The sequence below is a fragment of the Callorhinchus milii genome, unplaced genomic scaffold, assembly GCF_018977255.1.
Source record: "Callorhinchus milii isolate IMCB2004 unplaced genomic scaffold, IMCB_Cmil_1.0 Scaffold2, whole genome shotgun sequence".
NCBI lineage: Eukaryota > Metazoa > Chordata > Chondrichthyes > Chimaeriformes > Callorhinchidae > Callorhinchus > Callorhinchus milii.
Window position 1 is genome coordinate 11,931,674 of NW_024704743.1, and position 23,028 is coordinate 11,954,701.

Below are 23,028 nucleotides of genomic sequence, written 5' to 3' on the forward strand. Positions count from 1 at the left end.
ACATGGGGTCAACTTCCATATGTATGCGGATGACACCCAACTCTATCTTTCTGCCTCCACCCAGGACCACTGCTGTCCTGACAGACTGCCTGTTGGACATCAAGTCCTGGATGAGGGCAAATTTCCTACAGTTGAATGTGAACAAGACTGAGGCCCTCCTGATTGGCTCACACCAGCGCCTCAGCACCTCAGGCTCTGGCAGCATCAACCTCCATAGTTGCACACTACAACTCACCAAGCCATCAGGAACCTGGGTGTCTTGTTCGACTCTCAACTGTCTTTTCTTCCCCACATCCAAGCCATGACCCGCTCTGTCTTCCCTCACCTCCGTAACATCACCCGACTCCGCCACTGCCTCACCCCTCAGGCCACTGAAACTCTTGTTCATGCCTTCATCGCCTCCAGGCTTGACTATGCAAACGCCCTGCTTGTCAGCCTTCCCAACTCCTCCCTCCACAGGCTGCAGATAATCCAGAACTCTGCAGCCCGTGTCCTCTCCCGCACCAAACTCCGTGACCCCATCTCCCCCATTCTCCATTGACTCCTATCCTTCAGAGGATCCAGTTCAAGATACTGGTCCTCACCTACAAAGCCCTCAATGGCCTTGCCCCACCCTACCTCTGTGACCTCCTAACCCCCTACCACTCCCTCCGCTCAGCTGGCTCTGGCCTGCTCCATGTCCCCCGACCCATCCGCCCCACCATTGGTGGGAGATCCTTCAGCCACTTTGCCCCCAACCTCTGGAATTCCATCCCCCAATCACTCCGCCTCGCCCCCTCCTTAGCCTCCTTCAAGTCCCGCCTCAAAACCCTCCTCTTCGACCATCGGTCACCCCCTTTCCCCTCCCTTCTCCCTCCCTGACCCCAGCTCGGGTCTGAAATGCTGTACACTGTCCAGCCCCTTGGGACGTCCTCCCGACTTGAAAGGTGCTATACAAATGTAATCTTGTTGTTGTTGTTGTTGTTTAATCCTCCAACATACTTCTGTTCCCTCCTTCCCTCAGTAAATGTTGAACTCTCATTTGGTTTTGAGTTGTGTGAATGACCAATGCTAGAGGATTGAGTGTTGTGAACAATAGAGGCTATATGTATGTGGGTGGTGCAGACAGTAATATAACATGAAAAACTATAGCAAAGCACAGCATGGAGGTCAGTAGGAGTAAAAAGGAAAAGACGTTCCAACTCATGTTAAATGAGCCGAGTGTGGATATTAACAATAGTTTCTGTTTGTACAAACCTTTAAGGACGAAAAGAAAAAATATTAATAATAATAATCCTTAAAAGTCTTTGCATTTGCACCTTTCACATTGGGAGGACGTCTCTAAGCGTTTCACAGGGTTTACTGTGAAGTGCAGTGAGTCCCCTATCAACCTGCCCGCTCCCTCCGCTCAGCCTGCTTCACATCCCTCGTCTCGCCCTTCCCAACATTGACCATTGGTGGGTGGGTCTTCCGCCACTTTGCCCCCACCATCTGGAACTCCATCCCACAGTCCCTCCCCCTCACCCCCTCCTTTGCCTCCTTCAAGAACCATCTCAAGACTGTCAGCTTCGACCGTGCTTTGAATCACCCTCCTTCTCCCCCCTGCCCTCCACCCTCCCGATCCCGACCCCCAGCTCGGGCCCAAAACATTGACCAGCGCCTTGTCCTCCCAAAGTGAAAGGCGCTATACAAATGTAATTTTTTTGCTGTTGTTTCAATGACGTGATAAGGTGTTATACCAAATGCAAGGATTATTGTTATTAAAATACATTTTTATTAAAATTAGATTGAAAGTATATGAGTTGGAATAGGGTCGTTGCACATAATGTTTTTAGTGCTTCCTGTCTGATGCCTGAATCAGCATGCGGTTAAATAAGCTTTCTGTTAGGGTTATGTTATAGTGTCCACCTTGCTCAGTTGGTAAACATCCTGTTTCTGAGTCTGACACAAAGTTAGGAGGCACAGTAAATTGTGTAGATGGGAGCAGGAAGTTACAAAGGGATTTTGATAGATTAAGTGAGTGGGCAAACTGTGGCAAATGGAATCCAATGTGGGGAAGTGCAAGGTCATCCACTAGTGATCCAAAAATAGCAAAACAGAATATTTTCTAAATGGTGAGAAACTAAGAATTGTGGAAGAATGAAGGGATTTGGGTGTCTATGTACACAAATCACTAAAAACAAGCTCACAGGTACAAAACGTTAACAAAAAGGCTAATGAGATATTGGCTTTTATCTGAAGGGGGCTGGAATATAAAGGAGAGGAAACGATGTTTCAACTGTATAGAGCCTTGGTCAGACCCGATCTGGAGTACGTGTTCAGCTTTGGGCACTGCACTCTAGGAAGGATATATTGGCTCTGTAGGGGGTGCAACGCAGATCCACCAGAATGATACCAGGGCTAAAAGGGTTACATTATGAGGATAGGTTGCACAAACTTGGTTTCTATTCCCTTGAGTTTAGAAGGTAGAGGGGAATCTGATTGAGGTTTTTATTATAATAAAGGGACTTGTGGAGTCCTGTAGCTCAGTGGTTAGAGCACTCGCTTTGCAAGCGAGAGACCTGAGTTCAATTCCAGTCAGGGCGAAACCTTGGGCAAGTTTCCTTACTCCACACAGAGCCTAATAATAATCCCTCCAAAACCAAAAACAATAATAAAATTGGTTATTTTCAATCTACGACTGTTTGTGGGACATTGCTGTGCGCAATTGGCTGCCGGGTTCGCCCACAAATATACAGTCAATTCACTTTACAGTATATTCTGTGAAGCACTTTGGGACGTCCTCCCGACGTGAAAAGCGCTATATCAAATGCAAGGATTATTATTATTATTATTATTATTATTATTTGATAGGGTCGATACAGAGAAACTATTTCCTCTGGAAGGGGAACCCAGAACAAGGGGGCATAATCTTAAAATTAGAGCAAGGCCATTTAGGAGTAAAATTAGGAGCCAGGTTTTTATGCAAAGGATAGTGGACATCTGGAACTCTCTCCACCAAAAGGCTGTGGATGCTGATCCATTCGCATCTTTCAAGACTGAGGTAGATAGATACTTTTTATTTTTTAGGTCAGGGTATTAAGGGATAAAGTTTAAGGGGGGTAATTGGACTTGAAGTACAGATCATCCATGATCTTATAGAATGGCAGAACGGGCTTGAGGGGCTGAATGGCCTACTCCTGTTTCTATGTTTCTAAGGTTGTGGGTTCAAACTCCACACCATAGGTTTGAGCTCATTTAGTCTAGGCTCAATTCAGTGCTGGGGGAGTGCTGCATTATCAGAGCTGTTGTCCTTCAGATGAGCCTTGTCTTCCTGTTCAGGTCGATGCAAACAACACAATGGTACTACTCAAAGAGAAAGGAATTTCTCCCGTGTCCAGTACACAGGAACTGACCGGAGGGAACTCGGGTCAATGGCAGGCTGACTTGGGGGTAGTAGATTGAGTGTCAGTGCACTGTGATATTGTAAAGCAAGTGATACCACTTAGTGACTCATACCTAGTGTTACCAAATTTCCATTGACATGTCATGTGCAAATGGTGCAGAAGTATCTCAGTGTGTGATTGTACTGAACTGTAATATAATACCTTATTTTATTATTTTACCTGTGGAGCCCTGTAGCTCAGTGGTTACAGCACTTGCCTCACAAGCGAGAGGACCTGGGTTTGATTCCCAGCAGGGAGAAATGTTGGGCAAATTTCCTTACTCCACATGCTTTTGTTTACCTAGAAGTAAATAGGAACCCAGTTGTTAGTCGTTTGGCGGATCGATTTTCTGGGGGTAATAATTCCTTCAAAAAAAAATAATAAATTGGTCACTTCAATCCACAACTTTTGTGGGACTCGGCTGGACACAATTGTGTTTCGCCCACAAAGTATACAGTCAGTTCACTTTACAGTATATTCTGTACAGTGCTTTGAGACATCTCAACGACTATATCGAATGCAAGGATTATCATTATTATTTGATCTCAGCAATATTGAGTTTAGGTTTCCTGCCTTTAGACCTTATGGTAAATTATTTGGGTACAATTTTGTATAATTACAATAACTTGCGGTTGCAATACATGGAATTAGTTATTGGTGTTACCTTGTCAGGCGCCTGGCTCCCAATTCACATATTTGGTCACATAATCCTGTATTATTCCTTGCACTTCATACAGTGACTCATCATGTTGTCAACATCTTAAAAATGTTTCACAGATTTTACTGTAAAGAGCAGTGACTGTCAGCCTCGATCAGTTGGTAGTGCTCTCGCCTCTGAGCCAGAAGGTTGTAGGTTCAAGTTACATGTTAGGGGGAGTTACCATTCTTTGGACGAAATGTTGAACCCATCGCCGTATTCAGGTGGACATTAAAGATTCCATGGCACTATTTGAAAAGAGTAGGGAGTTTCTCCTGGTGTCCTGGCCAAAAGGCTCCCAGCTAAAATCAGGCATTCTCTTTGTAGTTGTTTGTGGGACATCACTGTGTGCAAACTGGCTGCCATGTCTGCCTACAAATGATAATAGTAATCCTTACATTTGATACAGCGCTTTATCACGTCTTCGAGATGTCTAAGTGCTTCACAGAATATACTGTAAAGTGAATTGACTATATTTTGTGGGCGAAACGCAGCAGCCAATTGCGCACAGCAGTGTCCCACAAACAGTGTGGATTGATGTGATCAACTTATTAATTTTTTTTAAGGAATTATTACCCACGGGAAAGCGATCCGCCAATTGACTAACAACCGGGTTCCTACTTACTGCTTGGTAAACAGAGGTGTGTGCAGTAAGGAAACTTGCCCAACATTTCGCCCTGGCAGGAATTGAACCCAGGTCTCTCGTTTGCGAGTTGAGTGCTGTAACCATTGAGCTACAGGACTCCACTTGCACAGTTACTACACTTTATAGCAACTACTCGTGAAGCGCTGTATGACGGTTCCAAGTTATAGTCGCTGTATCAAGTGCAAAAAATGAATATGTTGGTAAATTGGTGGTAAGGAAGGCGGGTGTAGCCGAGCTAATTTATGAGTATTTTGCCTTAGCTTTCACAGAGGAGACGGCTACTCCCACAATAGAGCTCAAAAGGGGGAATGAGAACAGCTACAATAAACTCATCACTCCAGGGAAAAAGGACACAGTGACGAGTTATGAGGAGTGGCCAGTTCGGCATATGTTTAAATGCATAAATAAATAATAATAATAATCTTTGCATTAGCGCCTTACCATGTTGTTGAGCTGTCTCAAAGCACTTCACAAGAATATATTGTAAACTGTCATGACTGTATTTTGAGGGTGAAACGCGACAGCCAATTCATTTTGATAGAAAAAAAAAGGGGAAGGAGTATATATCAAATGGCACTATCTTGCAAGTAGCTGAGGAGCAAAGGGATTTGGGAGCACAAGAACATAAGTCATTGAAAGTGACATTGCAAGTGACAAAGGCTGTAAAGAAAGTTAATAGTACTCTGGGTTTTATACATACAGTACAAAAGTAAGTTTATACAAATCATTGGTTGTTAAGTTGCAGCTTAACTGCGTCCAGTTCTGGGTACCTCTCTTCAGGAAAGATGTTATGTCCTTGGAGAGGATGCAGAGGAGGCTTGCGAGAATGATTCCAGGGATGGAATGAGGGGAGGTTGGAGAAACTGGTTCTGTTTTCGTTGGAACAGAGAAGGTTGATGGGACCTGACAGAATCACGAGAGGTTTTGACACCGTAAACAGGAAGAAGTTATTTCCATTGATAGGGGAGTCAGTAGCTCGGGGACACAATTATGATAGCCACAAGAACAGCGAAAGGAGAATTTTTTCACCCCAAGAGTGGTTGGGATGTGGAACACCCTGTCGTGACACCCTGGCGTGTAGGGTGGTGGAGACGAAGTCCACTGTAGCTTTCAAGAGGGAAGTAGACAGTCATTGAAAGAGAGGGTATGGGCACAATGCAGAGTGGGGGGCGGTGGGAATTGAAGTGATCTCCTTGCACTGGGAGCTGGTAAAGACTTGAAGGGCTGTAGATTTCTATGTTCAATGTTTCAGTGTTTGTAGCCCAAAAATACTGTTTAAAACTGCGATGCTGGCGCGGAGAGCATAGTACTTGTTTGACCTGTTTACTTTAGTGCATTTTTCCGATGCGTGGGGGCTTGAACTCACAATCTTCTGCCTCTCAAAGTCGAGGGTGCTCCTGGCTGAGCCAGGCTGAGACACCTAACATATTTCCTGTGTGGCACTTGAAGAGTTTCCCTCTCGGTGGGCCAGCCAAACACTGAGCCCCTGGAGGCCAGTGCAGTGTTGTATTGATCGATTTGTTAGTTGTGTTGTTCGGGATTGTTGATGAGTAAGGGGGTCTCTGCCTATTGCTCTGTATCTGCATTGTGTAGTTTTCCCCTTCTTGCTTCCCCACCCCCAAAAAAGTGATCTGCTCAAGATTAAATAACCATCCTTGTATTTGATAAAGCACCTTTTGCGTTGCAAGAACGTTTCCAATCACTTCACACTATGATTTATTTGAAAGTGTAGTGATTGTGTATTCTGTAGACGGATGCGCACAGCAACATCCTGCAAACAGCCATCAATTGAATCACCAATGGGTGTGGGGAGGGGATGGGCAGGATAAGCCAGTCCTGGCTGATACTCCTGCACATCACACCCCCACGCCCACCCCCTCAAACTTTAGGTAAATGATCCAAGCTCAATGTACCAAACCCATCCCTTGCAGTGAGCTGCTGTCCCAAGCATAAAATTGTGACCCAGTCTCTCACTTTGTTTCAGGATGGGGAGGGAGAGGAGATTACAACTGATCCACTGTATCCCCTGCAGAGAAAGTGACAGATTTTAAACTCTAATTGCTTTTTGTGTGAATAAAAATCCTGTTTTCATATTGAATTAAAATAGAAGTTTGCCCAGAGTTTTTCAAAAATTGTCATTTTTTTTGCCTATATTTTATCGAATAGCTTTTATGGAATAGTATTTTATAGAATACTAGATAGCTTGCTGAAACAAATGGGGAACACAGTTATTAAGACTCATTAATATGTGTTAGTTGCCTATTTTAATACCTGTGATGTAACATTAACTTTACTTACCATCTTTTGTGTGAATGTGTACTGATGTGATTGAGCTCAGCGTCAGGCTCTGCCACTGTTAAGCGCCCCGAGATGCTGCCCCGTGTGAAGGGTGTTATATAAATGCAAGTTGTTGTTGTAAATTGTCACCAACTGGATTCTCTCCTGTTAATATAGTAGCTGAAACAGTTTCACTGATTATCCAGCTGAAAATTATTTTAATAATAACAATATTTGCATTTGATATATCGCCTTATCACAGTGTTGAGACCGTTTCAAAGCGTTTCACAGGACTTATTACAGGACATGGAGTACTGTAGCTTAGTGGTTAGAGCACTCGCCTGGCAAGTTGTTAGTCGATTGACAGACTGCTTTTCTGGGGGTAATAATCCCTCAAAAAAAAGAATAATTTGATCACTCAATCCACGACTGTTTGTAGGACACTGCTGTTTGTAATCGGCTGCCGAGTTTCACCCACAAAATATATAGTATATTCTCTGAAGTCACTTTATAGTATATTTTGTGAAGCGCTTTGAGATGTCTCGAAGACTTGATCAGGTGCTAAATCGAATGCAGGGATTATTATTACTGTAAAGTGTTAGTTTGTTAGACTGTTAGTTTGTATGTTTGTGTTTGTGAGTCTCCCCCTCCCCTTCAAGCTCGCTCTCCCGCTCACTCTCTTTCATAAATGCAGCTAATTCAGACAGAACAATTTCCCACAGTCCAACCAGGTTGAATTTACTGCTCCCTCCCATTTGTGTCAGTCAGTCAGTCACACTGGCTACTAGCTTTGTGCTGTCTCTCCGTGCCTAGCACAATTTAATCCCCGGCATCAACACATTGTGAACTGATGGCGCTGGTTCATTTGGAGTGTCCCATCATGTCCATTGGCTCGCAATGTTCCGCTCAGTGATGTCGCAACAAAGCTTCCATTCGCCTGCTCTTCCAATACTTTTCTGTCTTTAACTTGTCCTGTGACCCATTTCAGTTTCTTGTTCAGTTCAATCTTTATTTTTTCAAATAGATCCATGGATCCATGGAGTCCTGTAGCTCAGTGGTTAGAGCACTCGCTTTGCAAGCGAGAGACCTGAGTTCAATTCCAGGCAGAGGGCGAAACCTTGGGCAAGTTTCCTTACTCCACACAGAGCCTAATAATAATCCCTCCAAAACAAAACAATAATAAATTGGTCATTTTCAATCTACGACCGTTTGTGGGACATTGCTGTGCGCAATTGGCTGCCGCGTTCGCCCACAAATATACAGTCAATTCACTTTACAGTGTGTTCTGTGAAGCGCTTTGGGACGTCCTCCCGACGTGAAAAGCGCTATATCAAATGCAAGGATTATTATTATTATTATGGGGCACAGAAGTAGGTTATTCGGACCATTGGGTTGGTGCTGGCTCCCTTAACAAACCCCCTCAGTCTTATTTACCTGCCCTTTTCCCATGATCCTGCAGTTGACTCTTTTTAAGGTATTTGTCCAATTCCCACTCCTGGCAGGACATTCCATTTCCTTTATTTTTATATTTCCTGACCACTCTGTGCATGAAAATATTTCTCCTAACCTCCCCATTTGCTTGTTTACTAACTATCTTAAATTGATGCCGTCTAGTCACCGACCAGTGTAGAGTTTCAGTGTGCTGATTATCTTTGCTGGTGATTATCCTGAGACTTTTTCCCCCCCTCCCACATCCCCTCACATTAACAGAATTACATTCTGCAGAGAATGATGTGTTTGACCTTTGCCTGCCCCTGGCTCCATGCCTGAGAACCCCTTTCAGAGGCGTTTGCCTACAAAGCACACAGTCACTACACTTTACAGTAAAATCCCGTGAAGCACTTTGAGACATTCTCCTGACTTGATTTATGCTCAATTAAAACACAAGGATTGTTTTATCATTTATTTGTTGTTTTCAATGAGCATTGTGTGATTTTCTTTTAGCATGATGCTGGATTTGGATAATACAATTATTTTGTTCAGATTTACAAAACCAATACTTATCACAGGACGGCACAGAACAGCTGTCTGTACAAGAGGTGGAGGCCATTTGGCCCATCGAGTCTGTTAATGGCAGCGTTTTATCATTTCAATCCTATTCCCTGCCATTTCCCATGTCCCATGAGACGCTTATTTCACTAGTCTTTCTTCTTTTTCTCTTTCTCTCCCTATCATTTTGTCTCTATCTTCCTCTCTCCTCTCTCTTTCTCTCCCTCTCGTCGTCTTTCTCTTTTTCTCTCTTTCTCTCCCTCTCTCTCTTTCTCTCCCTCTCTCCCCTTTTCTCATCCTCTCTCTTTCTCCCCCTCTCTCCCCCTGTTTCCTGTTCTTTTTTTCTCCCTCTCTCTCAAGCAATGGAAACAAAGTCTTGACCTGTCATCTCTTGCTTTCTTACCGGCTGCGTTGAAGTACGTAAGCACAGTGAAGATTATTGATTCAATCGAATTTTATTCGACTTACGCATGTTTGCCTGAAACTTCATGTAAGTCATATTAAATGTTATGGTGCCGACTGATACGACTTATGTGAGTTCTACAGTTGCACTGCATGGGAGTGAGAGTCTACACTGTGGGTTCAAAGTCTCAACATGGGGCTTGAAACCACAAGCTTCTAACTCGGGAGGGGAGAGTGCTGTCAAGTGAGACCCGTTAACACCTAAAAGGGAAGTCAGATTTCATTCTTATAGTACAGATTTGCATATAATAATTATCCTTACATTTGGTGTTATGCCCTTCACTTCAGGAGGACATCCCAGAGCGCTTCACAGGGTGGTGGTGGTCTAAAGTGGTGTGACTGTGTTTTGTAGGTAAAACATGGCAGCCAAATTCGCATAGCAGTGTCCCACAAACAGTCATGGCAATCATGCCACAATCATGGCAAGGGAGTAACTCCCTTCGCTTTCAAAGTGCCATGGAAACTTCAACATCCACCTGAACAGGCAGACGCTGCCTCAGTTAATGTCTCATCTGAAGAACGGCTCAGGCAATGCAACACACGCCCGGCACTGCATTGGAGTGATAGTATAGACGATATTGATTCCACGTTCCGATGTGGGGCTTGAATCCACAACCTTCTGAGGCAAGAGCGCTACTGATTAGCCAGTCTGATGCACGTATGAACGATATTTTAAGGTGGTGAGGGTTTGTTATACCTATAGTCAGTTATGCCTTTCACCAGGATGATCCTGAAATTAATTTCATTGTAGTTTATATGGATCTTTATCGCAATTTCACGTTTTGCCTGTTTTTTTTTAAAAATTAAAAAGACTTGAACTGGCTAGAATTTAAACACACATGGGTGGTTCTGAAGTCTATCAGATCTGTTGTTTTTGTTTTGGTCAATTCAGTATTTGTCACATGTGGAAACCCATTACTGTAAGAGGATCCAAACCAGACTGAGTGTTCAGTAAATGTGCAAGCCACCTACACATGGAAATACTCCTTTATCTGGAATAGAATGTGCACCCTCTCCCAAAGCCATGTCTTGGGAACCCCAGAGTGTGTGTTGGGAGTAACTGTTTAGATATCAAGAAGCTGCAGCCACCTAGCTTGCCATTGAGAGCACTGATGGCAACTGTCCGCTGCTTGTCCATCTCGAACAGTAGTGGCCAACCTTTTTGGTTGGCCAACAAAATAAATGTATATATTATATTTCTCTCTCTCATTTTCCTGACATGAAAGGCGATATATAAATGCAATTTATTGTTATAGGTGTACATACCTTCTTGGTATTATATAGCAGGAGAATATACAATGTATAGTGTGTGTCTCTCTCTCTCTCTATAGGTATCTACCTACCCAGCATTGTATAGCAAGGGAATATGCATTATATATGGGTAATTCTCTTCAACCGTGCCTTCAGCTCCCCTCTTGACTCTCTACCCCCTTCTCGCTCCCTCCCTTCCCTCCCCTCACCCTGACCATTTCCCCACTGCTCGGGTCCCGACCCAACTGTCCAGCGCCTTGGGACGTCCTCCCGACGTGAAAAGCGCTCTAAAAATGAAATCTTGTTGTTGCTGTTGTTATTGTTGTAATTGCCTATTCAGTACTGTATATTAGAATATATAAAATATAGGCTCTCTCTCTCTCTCACATGCTCTAGGTAATAATCTAGGTTTCAAAAAAAATGTGGTCGCTCAATCCACGACTGTTTGTGGGACACTACTGTGTGCAATTGGCTGCTGCATTTCGTCCACAAAATGCGCAGTTCAATTAACTTTACAGCATATTCTGTGTATCGCTTTGAGATGTCTCAGAGATGTGATAAGGGGCTATATCAAATGCAAGGATTATTATTATATCATGAGAATATATATTGTATAGTGTCTCTCTATAAGTATATGCCTATTGTATATAACGGACTCAAATACATATTTTCGATAAGCAGTATGTATCAGGAGAATATATATTATGTAGTCTGTCTCTAATGTATATACCTATTCGGCACAGTATATAATAATAATAATATAGCAATAATCCCTGCATTTAATATAGCACCTTATCACTTTATTGAGACGTCTCAAAGCGCTTCACAGAATATAGCGTAAAGTGGATTGACTGTATATTTTGTGAACAAAACATATTATATCTCAGGAGAATATACATGATATTCTCTATGGGTGTACATATCTACTTGGCGCTCTATGTAACTTTTGTCCTTTCCTTTCCTCCACAGAATGTCATCAGAGGACAGAGGTGTGGAGCTCTGTGCCCTTGGCCCACAGACTCTCAGTGCTGCTCTGAGGGGCACCACTGCTGACAGCCCCCTCAGTAACGATCGGAGGCCACGTGGACGACCTCGCAAAGATGGCACAACTCCTCTGCAGAAAAAGAAGAAGTAAGCGCTTGTTGCTTTGGAGGCCAAATCTGGCAAATAATAATTCTTACATTTATAATAATAATAATCTTTACATTTGATATAGCAACTTTCACTTCAGGACGTCTCAAAGTGCTTTACAAAGTATACTGTAAAGTGAATTGTCGGTGTATTTTGTGGTGAAATTGCGCACAGCAATGTCCCACAAATAAAGGTGTGTAGAATAAGGAAACTTGCCTAAGGTTTTGCCCCACCCAGGAATCAAACCTGGGTCCTATTGCTTGCGATATGTTAGCGACTTTTATGTCAGGTTGTCCCAAAGAGCTTCACAGGATATACTGTGAAGTTCAGTTAGTTATTATGTGTGTTTTGTGATGAACGCAGTAACCAAGTTTGCTCACACAGCAATGTCCCACAAGCAGCCACAAAGGGAGCGACCAATTTTACTTAGGGAATTGTTGGCCAGAACACTGGGAGATTCCCTTCCACATGAAATAAGTTGCCGCAATAGTGGTTTAATTGAGTCGCTATCCCACCTGAAGGACCCTATACAAATGCTATAGAAAAGTTATTGTTTATTTGTTTATTGTTCATAATACGTGGGTGGTCGCCTTGAATGTAGCATGTCATGTCAGGAGGACGTCTCAAGGCACTTTCCATTCTATTGCCACACTAGACATTAACACTCTAAACTCTTGACTGCCCACATTTTACCTCCTCCCCACCTCCCTCTTGAAGCATTGTAGCACTTTGTAATCCTCTACCTTGCGGATCTGTGTTTCTATATTTTTATCTGTGAAGGGTCATCTGTATTTACTGTAGTGCCTGGTAGCGCAGGCAGGATATGGTAGCTGTACTCGAGCGTTGTCTCCATAATAATCATTACATTTGGTATTGCACATTTCACGTCAGGAGGACATCTCAAAGTGCTTCACAGGATATACTGTAGTGACTTGCGTATTTGTAGGCGAACTTGGCAGCCAATTTATGCATGACAATACTGTGCCACAAACAGCCTTGAAGTGAGTGACTCATTTTTTTAATCTGTGCTATTGGGTTATGACACAGAGTGAAACTCCCTTCTCTTTTCCGATAGTGGCTCAGGGATCTTTAAAGTCCATTTGAATGGGCAGACAGGATCTCTGCTTTTAACGTCTCATCCAAAGGACGACAATTCTTACCAATGGAATGCTCTCCCCTCTCCTTTCCAGCACTGCATTGGAGTGTTAGCCCATGTACTCAAAGTCTCAACATAGGGCTTGAACCTATAACTTTCTAATTAATGGCCCCGATTGACTGAGCCTGACTTGGCTTTTAACTTATCACCTAACTTGGAACAGACCAAGCATTGATTCTGGGGTCATCCCTTGGTTTATGTTTCAGGAACACTGTATTAAGCAGGGCATTTAGTGTTAAGCATTTAGCAACCTCCAAGGGAGAAATAACTAAAAGTACAGCACAAACTCTCTACCATTGTTCCCTTATTGATACCAGTGACCGTTAAACTCCTTGTAGAGTCAATATGGATTTGGTTTGGAAAGCGCTTACCCTTAGGAAAAAAAAGCATAGTTCTTTAGTGACCTTCGCTAAGGGCATTCTATTTTGAATAATTTACCAAAATGTTGGTGTTTATGTTGGGTTCTGGGAAATGAATAGAATAAAACCCACTTATTCTATTCAACCCAATTTTAATAAAGGACCGAGAACAGAGGAACCAAAGACACTCAGCAACTTATGTTTGAAAATTTCTTTATTTATTATTATTATCCTTGCATTTGATATAGCACTTTTCACATCTTCTAGATGTTTCAAAGTGCTTCACAGAATATACTGTAAAGTTAATTGACTGTATGTTTGTGGGCGAAACGTGGCAGCCAATTGCGCACAGCAGTGTCCCACAAACAGTCATGGATTGAAGTGACCAATTTAAATCACACCATAATCTAGTTTACAACTTAGTCTGTCTTTATAATGTATGGTTTATGAGTTGGTTGGAACTACCCTGCTTCTAGGTTTAGTTGCAGCTATCTATTAAAACTTGGATATAGGTATCTAATCCACTCAGGGTTGTATAAATAGAAAAACAAATATGCATACAACAGATGAGTATCGCAACACTTCAACATTGTCATCAGTCACTTTAAAATGAAGTAAAGTTTGTTAGTTCAAATATCACAATACAACAGACAAGTCAATAGCATAGACACATGTCTGTATCAAAGTAAATAAAGCAATAATTGCTTAGTCCATAAATCATACAAATCTTGCTTCTTTGATGGAGTCAGTTGATAAAAGTCCTGATAAAAGTGATTAAAAAAAAACAGCAGGAAAAAGTCTTGCAGCAATGGAAAGTCTCATGATTCAGACCCGAAATCTCTTGCTTGGGTATTTTGATCACAAGGTCAAAGTTGATGATGGACAGCTGAGCTGTGTACTTTATTCGACAGTTGTCATACCTTGCTAATACTTTCGACAGTTGTTATATGTTCTTCTCCTCCCATTAAGTTGAAAACGATTTCTGAAGTTCTGGAATTTCTGTAGTCTTCCTTCTTCCCGAAATTGCTGGAGTTAATGAAAGTTGATGAAACAATGGAGTAGTCTAAGTCTGCGGATTTTAACCCCGAAGACAACACATTGGCTTCACTAATTCATATCGTCACATGAAAGATGGCTTTTTGTGTGGATGGCACCTGATATGCTATGTCATAGGCTGAACAAAGTATAGTTTGGCCCTTCCATCTTTTATAATCGATTTTCCACAGGCAAAACAAGAATAAACAATCTTTCCTTTCTCAGGTACATGAAGCAATTATCTCACATAAAAAGAATAATAAAAATACAATCTGCAGAATTGTTATTACACCTGCAGATTTGTTATTGTTATAGAAGAACATGAATTGTTATAAAACTTGAATTGTTAAAGAAAACATCTTTTAACACAAACATGAATTTGTTATGGGGAAAAACCTCTTCAGCCACCTCATCGTTAACACAACAATAATTAAAAGATGAATTTGATATGGACAAACTTCTTCAACATTCATAAACAAGTCATCTTAACATTTTTCTGGTTACATCATCATTTTTAATCATTAATCAAAATGGTTCTTTTAACTACATGGGTTAACATATATTCACAATTTCAGTTAGGAAGAAGGATCACAACGTTCAGACTCTTGTAAAGAAATTTGTTTTAATCTGAGTGCATGCAGAGCAGAGTTTGTCGAAATCAATCTAATTTCCCCAAAAATACACAGTTCGATCACTTTACAGTTTATCCTGTGAAGTGCTTTGAGACATCTCAACATGATAAATCGCTATATAAAATGCAAGGATTATTGTTATAATTGATAATAAAAATCGCCACTCTTTAATTGCAGTAACTCACTGTTTCATTTATGGAAAACCATTGTGAGGCTAAACTGGTGAAATAATTAGTCCTGCGATACCTTTACTTGTGAAATGGTTGCACCAAACCTGAGATTAGCAATTATAGAATTGACAATGCAGAAGGAGGCCATTCAGTCTATTGAGTCTGCACCGGCTCTCAGAGCAAACTGGCCATCTTGAAACCCACAGTGGCCTCTACCACCTTACTTGACACTGTGATGCCAAGGAAGGAGTCCCAACTCTGTGTGAAACAATTAACTTCAGCTCTCCTTTCACTTTTGTAACAATCTTATATCTATGCCCTCCAGTCACTGACTCCCCTACCAGTAGAATATCTTCCCTCTGTTCACCCTATCAAAACCTTTCATAGTTTTGTGCATCTCTATTGGGTTCCCTCTCAACTTTCTCTGCTCCAATGCAAACAGACCCAACTTATCCAGTTTCTCCTCATAACGACATGTCAGGCTAAAAGTTTCAGTATAAAATCAGTAACCTTTTCCCTATGGGTCTTCATGTTTGTCTTCTTCTGTAAGGGTGTGTGGTTAAATCTGTGCACATCCGGGCCAAAGTTTCTTTCTCCTGCATGTGAAAATTTGAGTCTGTTTTTAACAGCGGCAACATATAGATAATATTATAACATAGAATCAAGGAAATTGCAGCACAGAAGGAGGCCCTTTGGTTTTTTATCTTATGCTAGTACAAGTTATCCCTCAAATCCCAATTCCTTTCTCTTCCATATTGCAGTGCTAACTTCACCACTGGAACTATCTTCTGTAATATGAGTTCCTCTATGGAGCCATCTATTCTAATTGCAATTCCTTATGTGGAGTTCTGTAGTGTAGTGGTTAGAGTACTGGTCTCGCAAGCAAGTGGACCCGGGTCCGATTCCTGGGTGAGGCAAAACCTTAGGAAAGTCTCCTTACTCTACACTCCTCTGTTCACCCAGCAGTAGGTAGGAAATGGTTGTTAGTTGATTGGTGGATTGAGGGTAATCATCCCTCAAAAAAATGGTCACTCAATCGATTGTTTGTGGAACACTGCTGTGTACAATTGGCTGCTGCATTTCACCTACAAAATACACAGTCAATCTGCTTTACAGGATGTCCTATAGCTTAGTGGTTCGAGCACTCGCCTCGCAAGTGAGAGGACCTGGGTTCGATTCCCACCAGGGTGAAATATTGGGCAAGTTTACTTACTCCACACGCCTCTGTTTACCTAGCAATAAGTAGGAACTTGGTTGTTAGTCGATTAGCGGATCGCTTTTCTGGGGGAAATAATTTGTTCAAAATAAATTTTAAATAATTTGGTCATTAATTTGGTCACGGATGTTTGTGGGACATTGCTGTGCGCAATTGGCTACCACGTTTTGCCCACAAAATATGCAGTCAATTCACTTTACAATATATTCTGTTAAGCGCTTTGAGATGTCTTGAAGAATTGATAAGGCCTATATCAAATGCAAGGATTATTATTAATTTATAACGCCCTTCACGCCTACCATGTGTGACTGGTGCTATATAATGGCAAGTTGTTGTAGAATAAAAATAATAAACCTATTCCATTGAAGGGGATGGAACTTGCCTAGGGATGTTGGTTGACTCATCGTTCACTGTGTCTCAAATTGTGTGAGGCAGTGATCACCACAATTCACAGGAAGCTGGTCTATATTGACAAAAGTCATGTGGCTCAGTGGTTAGAGCACTCGCCTTGCAAGCGAGACACCTGGGCTCAATTCCAGGCAGGGTGAAACCTTGGGCAAGTTTCCTTACTCCATATGCCTGATAATAATCCCTCCAAAACAAAACAATAATAAATTGGTCATTTTCAATCCACAACTGTTTGTAGGACACTGCTGTGCACAATTGGCTGCCGCGTTTCGCCCACAAATATACGGTCAATTCATTTTACAGCATATTCTGTGAAGCGCTTTGAGACGTCGAGAAGACTTGAAAAGCGCTATATCAAATGTAAGGATTATTATTATTATTAAAACAATGCGGTTCACTGTCCTAGAAGATGTGCTCCAACTGTACACGTTAATGCTGATAATAATAAATTAATAGTACAATTTACATTTGAAACAACGCCTTTCACGTCGGTAGGACGTCTCAAAGTGCGTCAAAGGATATATTGTAAAGTGTAGTGACTGTGTGCTTTGTAGGCGGAGTTATGCCACAAATGGAGCACCTCAAATAGTTCCAGTCAGTATCACATGGGTGGGGGCAGGGGCGTTGTGAAGGCAGTGGAGAGGAGAAACCAACGATACCCGGTGTTGGGCAGAATGATTAGGCGTCTCAGTGCGTGGGTGGTTTGGGGAGGGGGATATTTTTTCGATAGGACTGAATTAAAGATTTTTCCATGATTCTTTCTGCTTGGATCATGTGTTTTAAAGAGCAGGCCCTCCTCTTCACCCCTTTCCACTCACTTTTAAAGCCTACCTTGAGACCTTTCTTTTCAAACATAGAACATAAAAACATAAAAAGAGGGTCACCTTTTCCCCCTCTTCGCCCCTCCCCATCTTCCTCAACTACGCCCCCCCCCCTCCCCACACACGCACATGCATCTACAACCAGGCATCAAACAGTCAGCAGTGTGATACCTTTTAAGACGTCCTCCCAATGTGAAAAGACATACAATGTAAATTGTTGGTTCTTTTGAAGAACTGTGAATGTGTATTTCCCAAGTTAAGTGAATTTAAGAAGTTCTCAAAATTGTGTCCAAGCTTAAACTTTTAAGACAGCGGTCTTACAGCTAAAACCTTGATATGTTTACATATGCACTTGGCGGGGGGAGGAAGCAGGAAAATAATCTGTGGCTGGTGAACATGGGGTAACAAAAGACTTTGTAGACACCCCTCAAAATGTCCACTTAATTAATGATAATTGTTGCAATTGATGTCGCGCCTTTCACATCGGGAGGACGTCTCAAAGCGCTTTCCAGGTTTTGGAAAGCGTAGTGACTGTATTTTGTAAACGAATGCAGCAGGATTTGAAGGCAGATAGAGAGGGGGTGAGCCGGAGATGTGAATGGAGGGAGTTACAGAGCTTAGGGATAGCCAATTGGAGTGTTGCGAGCGAGGATGTGTAATGAGATTGCTGAGGATTATTTGTGCCTCTCAGATTATAATTGTGGAGCAGGAGTTTTTATTTTTAATGTATGTTTGGGCTTTTCCAATCCGCTAGGGAAACGAGATACTTTGTGTCTGGACCCTCCGCAGAGCGGAAGAGGAGAATGTTAATCCTTTGGGTGTGGCAAGGCGTGGCTGTGGTTTGATGAAATGATAAACCTGATTCCGAGAGGATAACGGGTCTTTAGATAAATAGGCAAAGCGTGAAGCTAATTGAGCAATGTCGCAGCAACGTTTGAACACTGCAGGAGCCCTAACATTAGCGGAGGATCAGCTGTGACTGAGGAGCCTAACATCCATAATGGGCTCTCCTGATAGTTCAACAACAATTTGCATTTATATAGCGCCGCCCTGCCACAGGATAGCTTCTGAAAGTTCAGTGAATTTATATTATCGAGTGCATAGTTAAGTCGCCCAGACTGGATGGTAATAATTACATACAGTATAGCATCTCATCACAGTATAGCACCTTATACACTATAGGACCTTATACAGTATAGCACTTTATACAATATACAAGTTTGCCACAGTTATATAACTATATGCGACTGGTATACTGGCAGCATGATGACTTCAATGGTAGTGACAAATTAAGCCAGGGTTGAGTTATCAGGCATTTACTGTATATATTAATTATTATAATGGGAATTAGGGAGAGAGGGGGAGGGAGGTCAGGGTCACTAACATGATATCTATTGTATGTTTATCTGTGTGTTTGTCTATATATACATACTATAGATACTAAAAAAAATCATTTCTTTTAGACTCATTAGACATTGTAATGGTATTGTGACTTTTTGGTCACCCTGTCTGTGTGTGTGTATATATATATATTATTGTTCTCTTGTTACCCCTCCCCATGCAGAAGAACACCAGTGAGAGTGGAGAGACCTGGCTTGCAGTGCTTTCTGCAGTCAGTTATCTGGCCAAAGCTCATGCATGAATGATAACCATATGGGCGAGGTCCCCCCACGGGGGAGGGTGGGGGAGAGATCAGCGAGCGACTGCCTAATAGAAGCAAAGGAAAGGGAGGGGATTGACGAGCAGAAAAGAAAACAAAATTGTCATTTTGGGTTATTTTAAACAAAAATTGGAATATAATGGGAGAAAAGCAAACAATGTTTTTAAAGGGCGAAAAAAATACAAAACCTACGTTCCATCCCATCCCCCCTCAGTCGAATGCTTCACCAGACAGTTCTGTGATTGTAATTCCCTCTTGAGTTTCCTGACACAATCTGCTCACTGGGTGGCCCAGGTCCCTTGTACACGCCTCTCGCTCTCTTTCTTTCTATGAGGTAATCGAGTGTGAACTGTCTGCCTTCCCTCATCCGTCTGACCTTCACCCCACCCCCCAGTTCCAGATCTCCAGACCGTGTTAACCTTAGGGATCCCTTTATCTATTCCCCACCCCCGCTCCCTCCCATCGCAAGCACAATCCTCGTCCTTCTAGGATCTGGATTATTCGGGCACTTAATCAATGTGGTAGAAATTGGGATCTGCAGCCTGCGTCTCGCACAATTCCTGAGTAGCGATGTTCTATTCCTTAATGAGCCTGAGCTGTCTGATTATAGAAGTAGCACATGACCGACTGACTGTTGCTGTAAACACTGGGATGTAGGCTGGACAGACCGGTCCGTCTGCAAAGCAGCAAGCGCTCTATTTACAAGGCCTCTGAACAGAATTGCAACAGTCAAAGCAGGGTTGGTTTTTCTTTCCTTCCGCCTTCTTTCTCTCCCTCCTTCCCAATTTATGAAGAGTAGCTGATATCTGGGAAGATGTTTTCTTTCATGGAACAAAACTTATTTTTGTGTTTAAAAGTCGCACAAGATCTAAAAGTCCCTCTTTTATTGGGGTGGGTGGAAGGATGGCAAATGGCACTGTAAGTCACTCCTCTGACTCCAAGATGATACCCTTCGTGAGGAGCGCTATATAAATACATGTTTTTGTTTCTGCTGTTGCTTATTGATCGGTTTGGAACTCGTATATTCTAAGCTAAGTATAAGCACTCCAAGACACCGTCCGGTATGAAGGATGCTATGTAAATGCTTGTTGTTGTTGTAGCTAACACTCCAATGCGATGCAGGGGATGTGTTTCATTGTTGGCAGGTGTTGCCATTTGAAACATTAAACTAACAGTGTGAGTGAACATTAAAGATCCCATGGCACTATTTGAAAAGAGAAGAGAGTTTCTCCTTGTGCCTTGGGCAACAATCCCCCAAATAAAATTGGTCACTTGAATCATGGCTGTCTGTGGGGCCTTGCTGTGCACATATTGTCTGTCATGTTTGCCCACAAAATACACAGTCACTCCACTTTAAGGTGAATCCTGTGAAGTGCTTTGGGACATCCTCCCAAAGTGATAGGTGTTGTATCAAATATAAAGATTATTATTATTATTTTGCTGTCATGTATTATATGAAAAATAACCCTTGCATTTGATACAGCTCCTTTCACATCGGGAGGAGGAATCAAAGCACTTCACAGGATTTATTGTGAAGTATAGTGATCATGTATTATGTAGGTGAACACGGAGGCGAATTTGCGCACATATTCAGGGGATTTCTGAAGTAATAATTGGGAGTTGTCCTCTGAGAGAGGGTAAATTACAAATGCTATGGGGAATTTTCAACCAAGGCAATGGTCTTAACATAGACCATTGAACAATAAGAAGTTTCAGGTGTTGGTAATGGGATCTGTCAAGGAGAGCAGTGCAGCAGGAATTTGCTTTCATATGACTTTGTCCTTTAGGTTCCCCAGAAGTGTGGTTTGGTGGGCAAATGCACCAGCTTATTTGCCAAAACAGTGCCTCACAAAACAGCCACAAAATGAATGGCCCAATTTATCTGGGGGAATTGTCAGCCAGGATACTGGGAAAAGCTCCCTTATCTTTCGATAGCGCTCCGGGACCTCAGTTTAATATTGTTTAACGTCTTATCTGAAGGATCAATTATAGGACACCTTAATTAAAGGATCTCATCTGAAGGATCCATAACTTAAAAAATGATAAGTAAGACAAGGTCAGGAAGTATTTTTAAAGGTTGTGATGATGTGGAATACTAATTGAAAATGTGGAACACTACCCCTGAAAGCAGTAGCGGCAGAATCGGCGTGATATTTAAGAGAGAGATGAACAGATACTTGGGTAGTAGAGGTATTACGAGGTATGGTGACAAGGCAGGGCCATTGGGATTAAAATATCAGCTAATATCTAATCAATGGGGGAACTGGCTCGATGGGCTGAATGGCTTCCTATTTTCCTAAATGTCTGGTATCAAATAGCTCTTAACAATCTCGATTGTGGGCCCTCTTGTCCTCCTGCCTTTTTTAAAAGAAACATTTACTTCCTTAATCCTATTTAGAGTCTTTTGTACCTCTCCTCTAACGGCCTTTTCATAGTCAAAGAGCCCCAGCTCATCTGGTCAATCCTTGTAGCTCATCCCTCCCTCTAACCCAGTTACTAATGAGCAGGGAGTTGGTAAGCTCGCTCAGTCTACAGACGTGGCTGGTTTGGAGGCGGAGGAGGAAGGAGCTGACACAAATTAGTATTTGTTTTGTACTCGTCTGTGAGCACTTACGTTTTGCTTTTATTTATGGATGTGCAGTAGGTTATAAAATAATTATCCTTGTATTTTGTACAGCGCCTATTAACATCTCAAAGCAGCAAAGCGTCATAAGGTAATTACTGAAAAATGTAGGGAATAAGTGTTTTGTAGGCGAATGCGGCAGCCAGTTTGTGCACAGCCATGGAGTGATTGACCAATTTTATTTGGGGGATTGTTCATGGGAGCCACCAGGGAGTGAGAAACACCTTTCTCTTTTTGAATAGAGCCCCGGGATATTTGACATCCACCTGAACAGGCAGATGGATGGGACCTCTATTTAAAGTCTCATCTGAATAACAGTAATAAGCCCTGTAGCCCGCTGGTTAGAGCACTCGGCTCGCACGCAAGAGGACCTGGTTTGATTCCCGGGCAGTCCAAAATGTTAGACACGTTTCCTTACTCCACACGCTCCTGTTTACCTAGAAGCAAGTAGGAACTCGATTGTTAGTCGATTGGCAGATCACTTTTCAGGGCGTAATATTCCCTTTAAAAGAAAAAAATAATAATTTGGTCACTCAATCCACGACTGTTTGTGGACACTGCTGTCCCCATTTGGCTGCTGCGTTTGCCCACAAAATATACAGTCAATTCACTTTATAGTATATTCTGTGAAATGCTTTGAGATGTCTTGAAGATGTGATAAGGCGCTATATCAAATGCAAGGATTATTATATTATTAGTCCAGTGCTTCCCCAGCCCTGGCTGTCTGACTCCCAACTGTTTAATACCAAGTAAAATGCATGGATTTTGAGCTGAACTCGACCTGGGCTGAGACCCCATCAGTGGCAATGTCATCCTAAGTCTAGCAGGGAAAACAGTAACAGTGTGGTCAAACAAGGACCCCTGTGTGTGAGAGACAAGCGCCACAGGGGTCAGGTATTCATTATATTTGCTGTGGCTTGAGGCATCTACCTGACTGGCAGAGAGAGCTCTGTGCTCAGGCTGCTTCAGGGCCCCCATTTAACCCACTACACCATCGGCCATTCAGCACCCCCTCTCGCTCTCTGGAATTCCTTTCTGGATTCCCTCTGCCTCATCCGCTCCATCTTTTCCTCCGCACCCTTAAAGCCCAC

General features: G+C 42.3%; 1 protein-coding gene across 1 annotated transcript in view; it reads left to right on the top strand.

The window, feature by feature from the left end:
* LOC103189436 (histone-lysine N-methyltransferase 2C-like) overlaps nt 1–23,028 on the top strand; it is a gene marked incomplete at its 3' end in the record, with an annotated part of 147,116 nt that overhangs the window by 37,508 nt on the left and 86,580 nt on the right. The window contains exon 2 of the mRNA XM_007909832.2: nt 11,696–11,857. Coding sequence (XP_007908023.2) covers nt 11,697–11,857 — 161 coding nt within the window. The remainder of the gene's footprint in view (nt 1–11,695; nt 11,858–23,028) is intronic.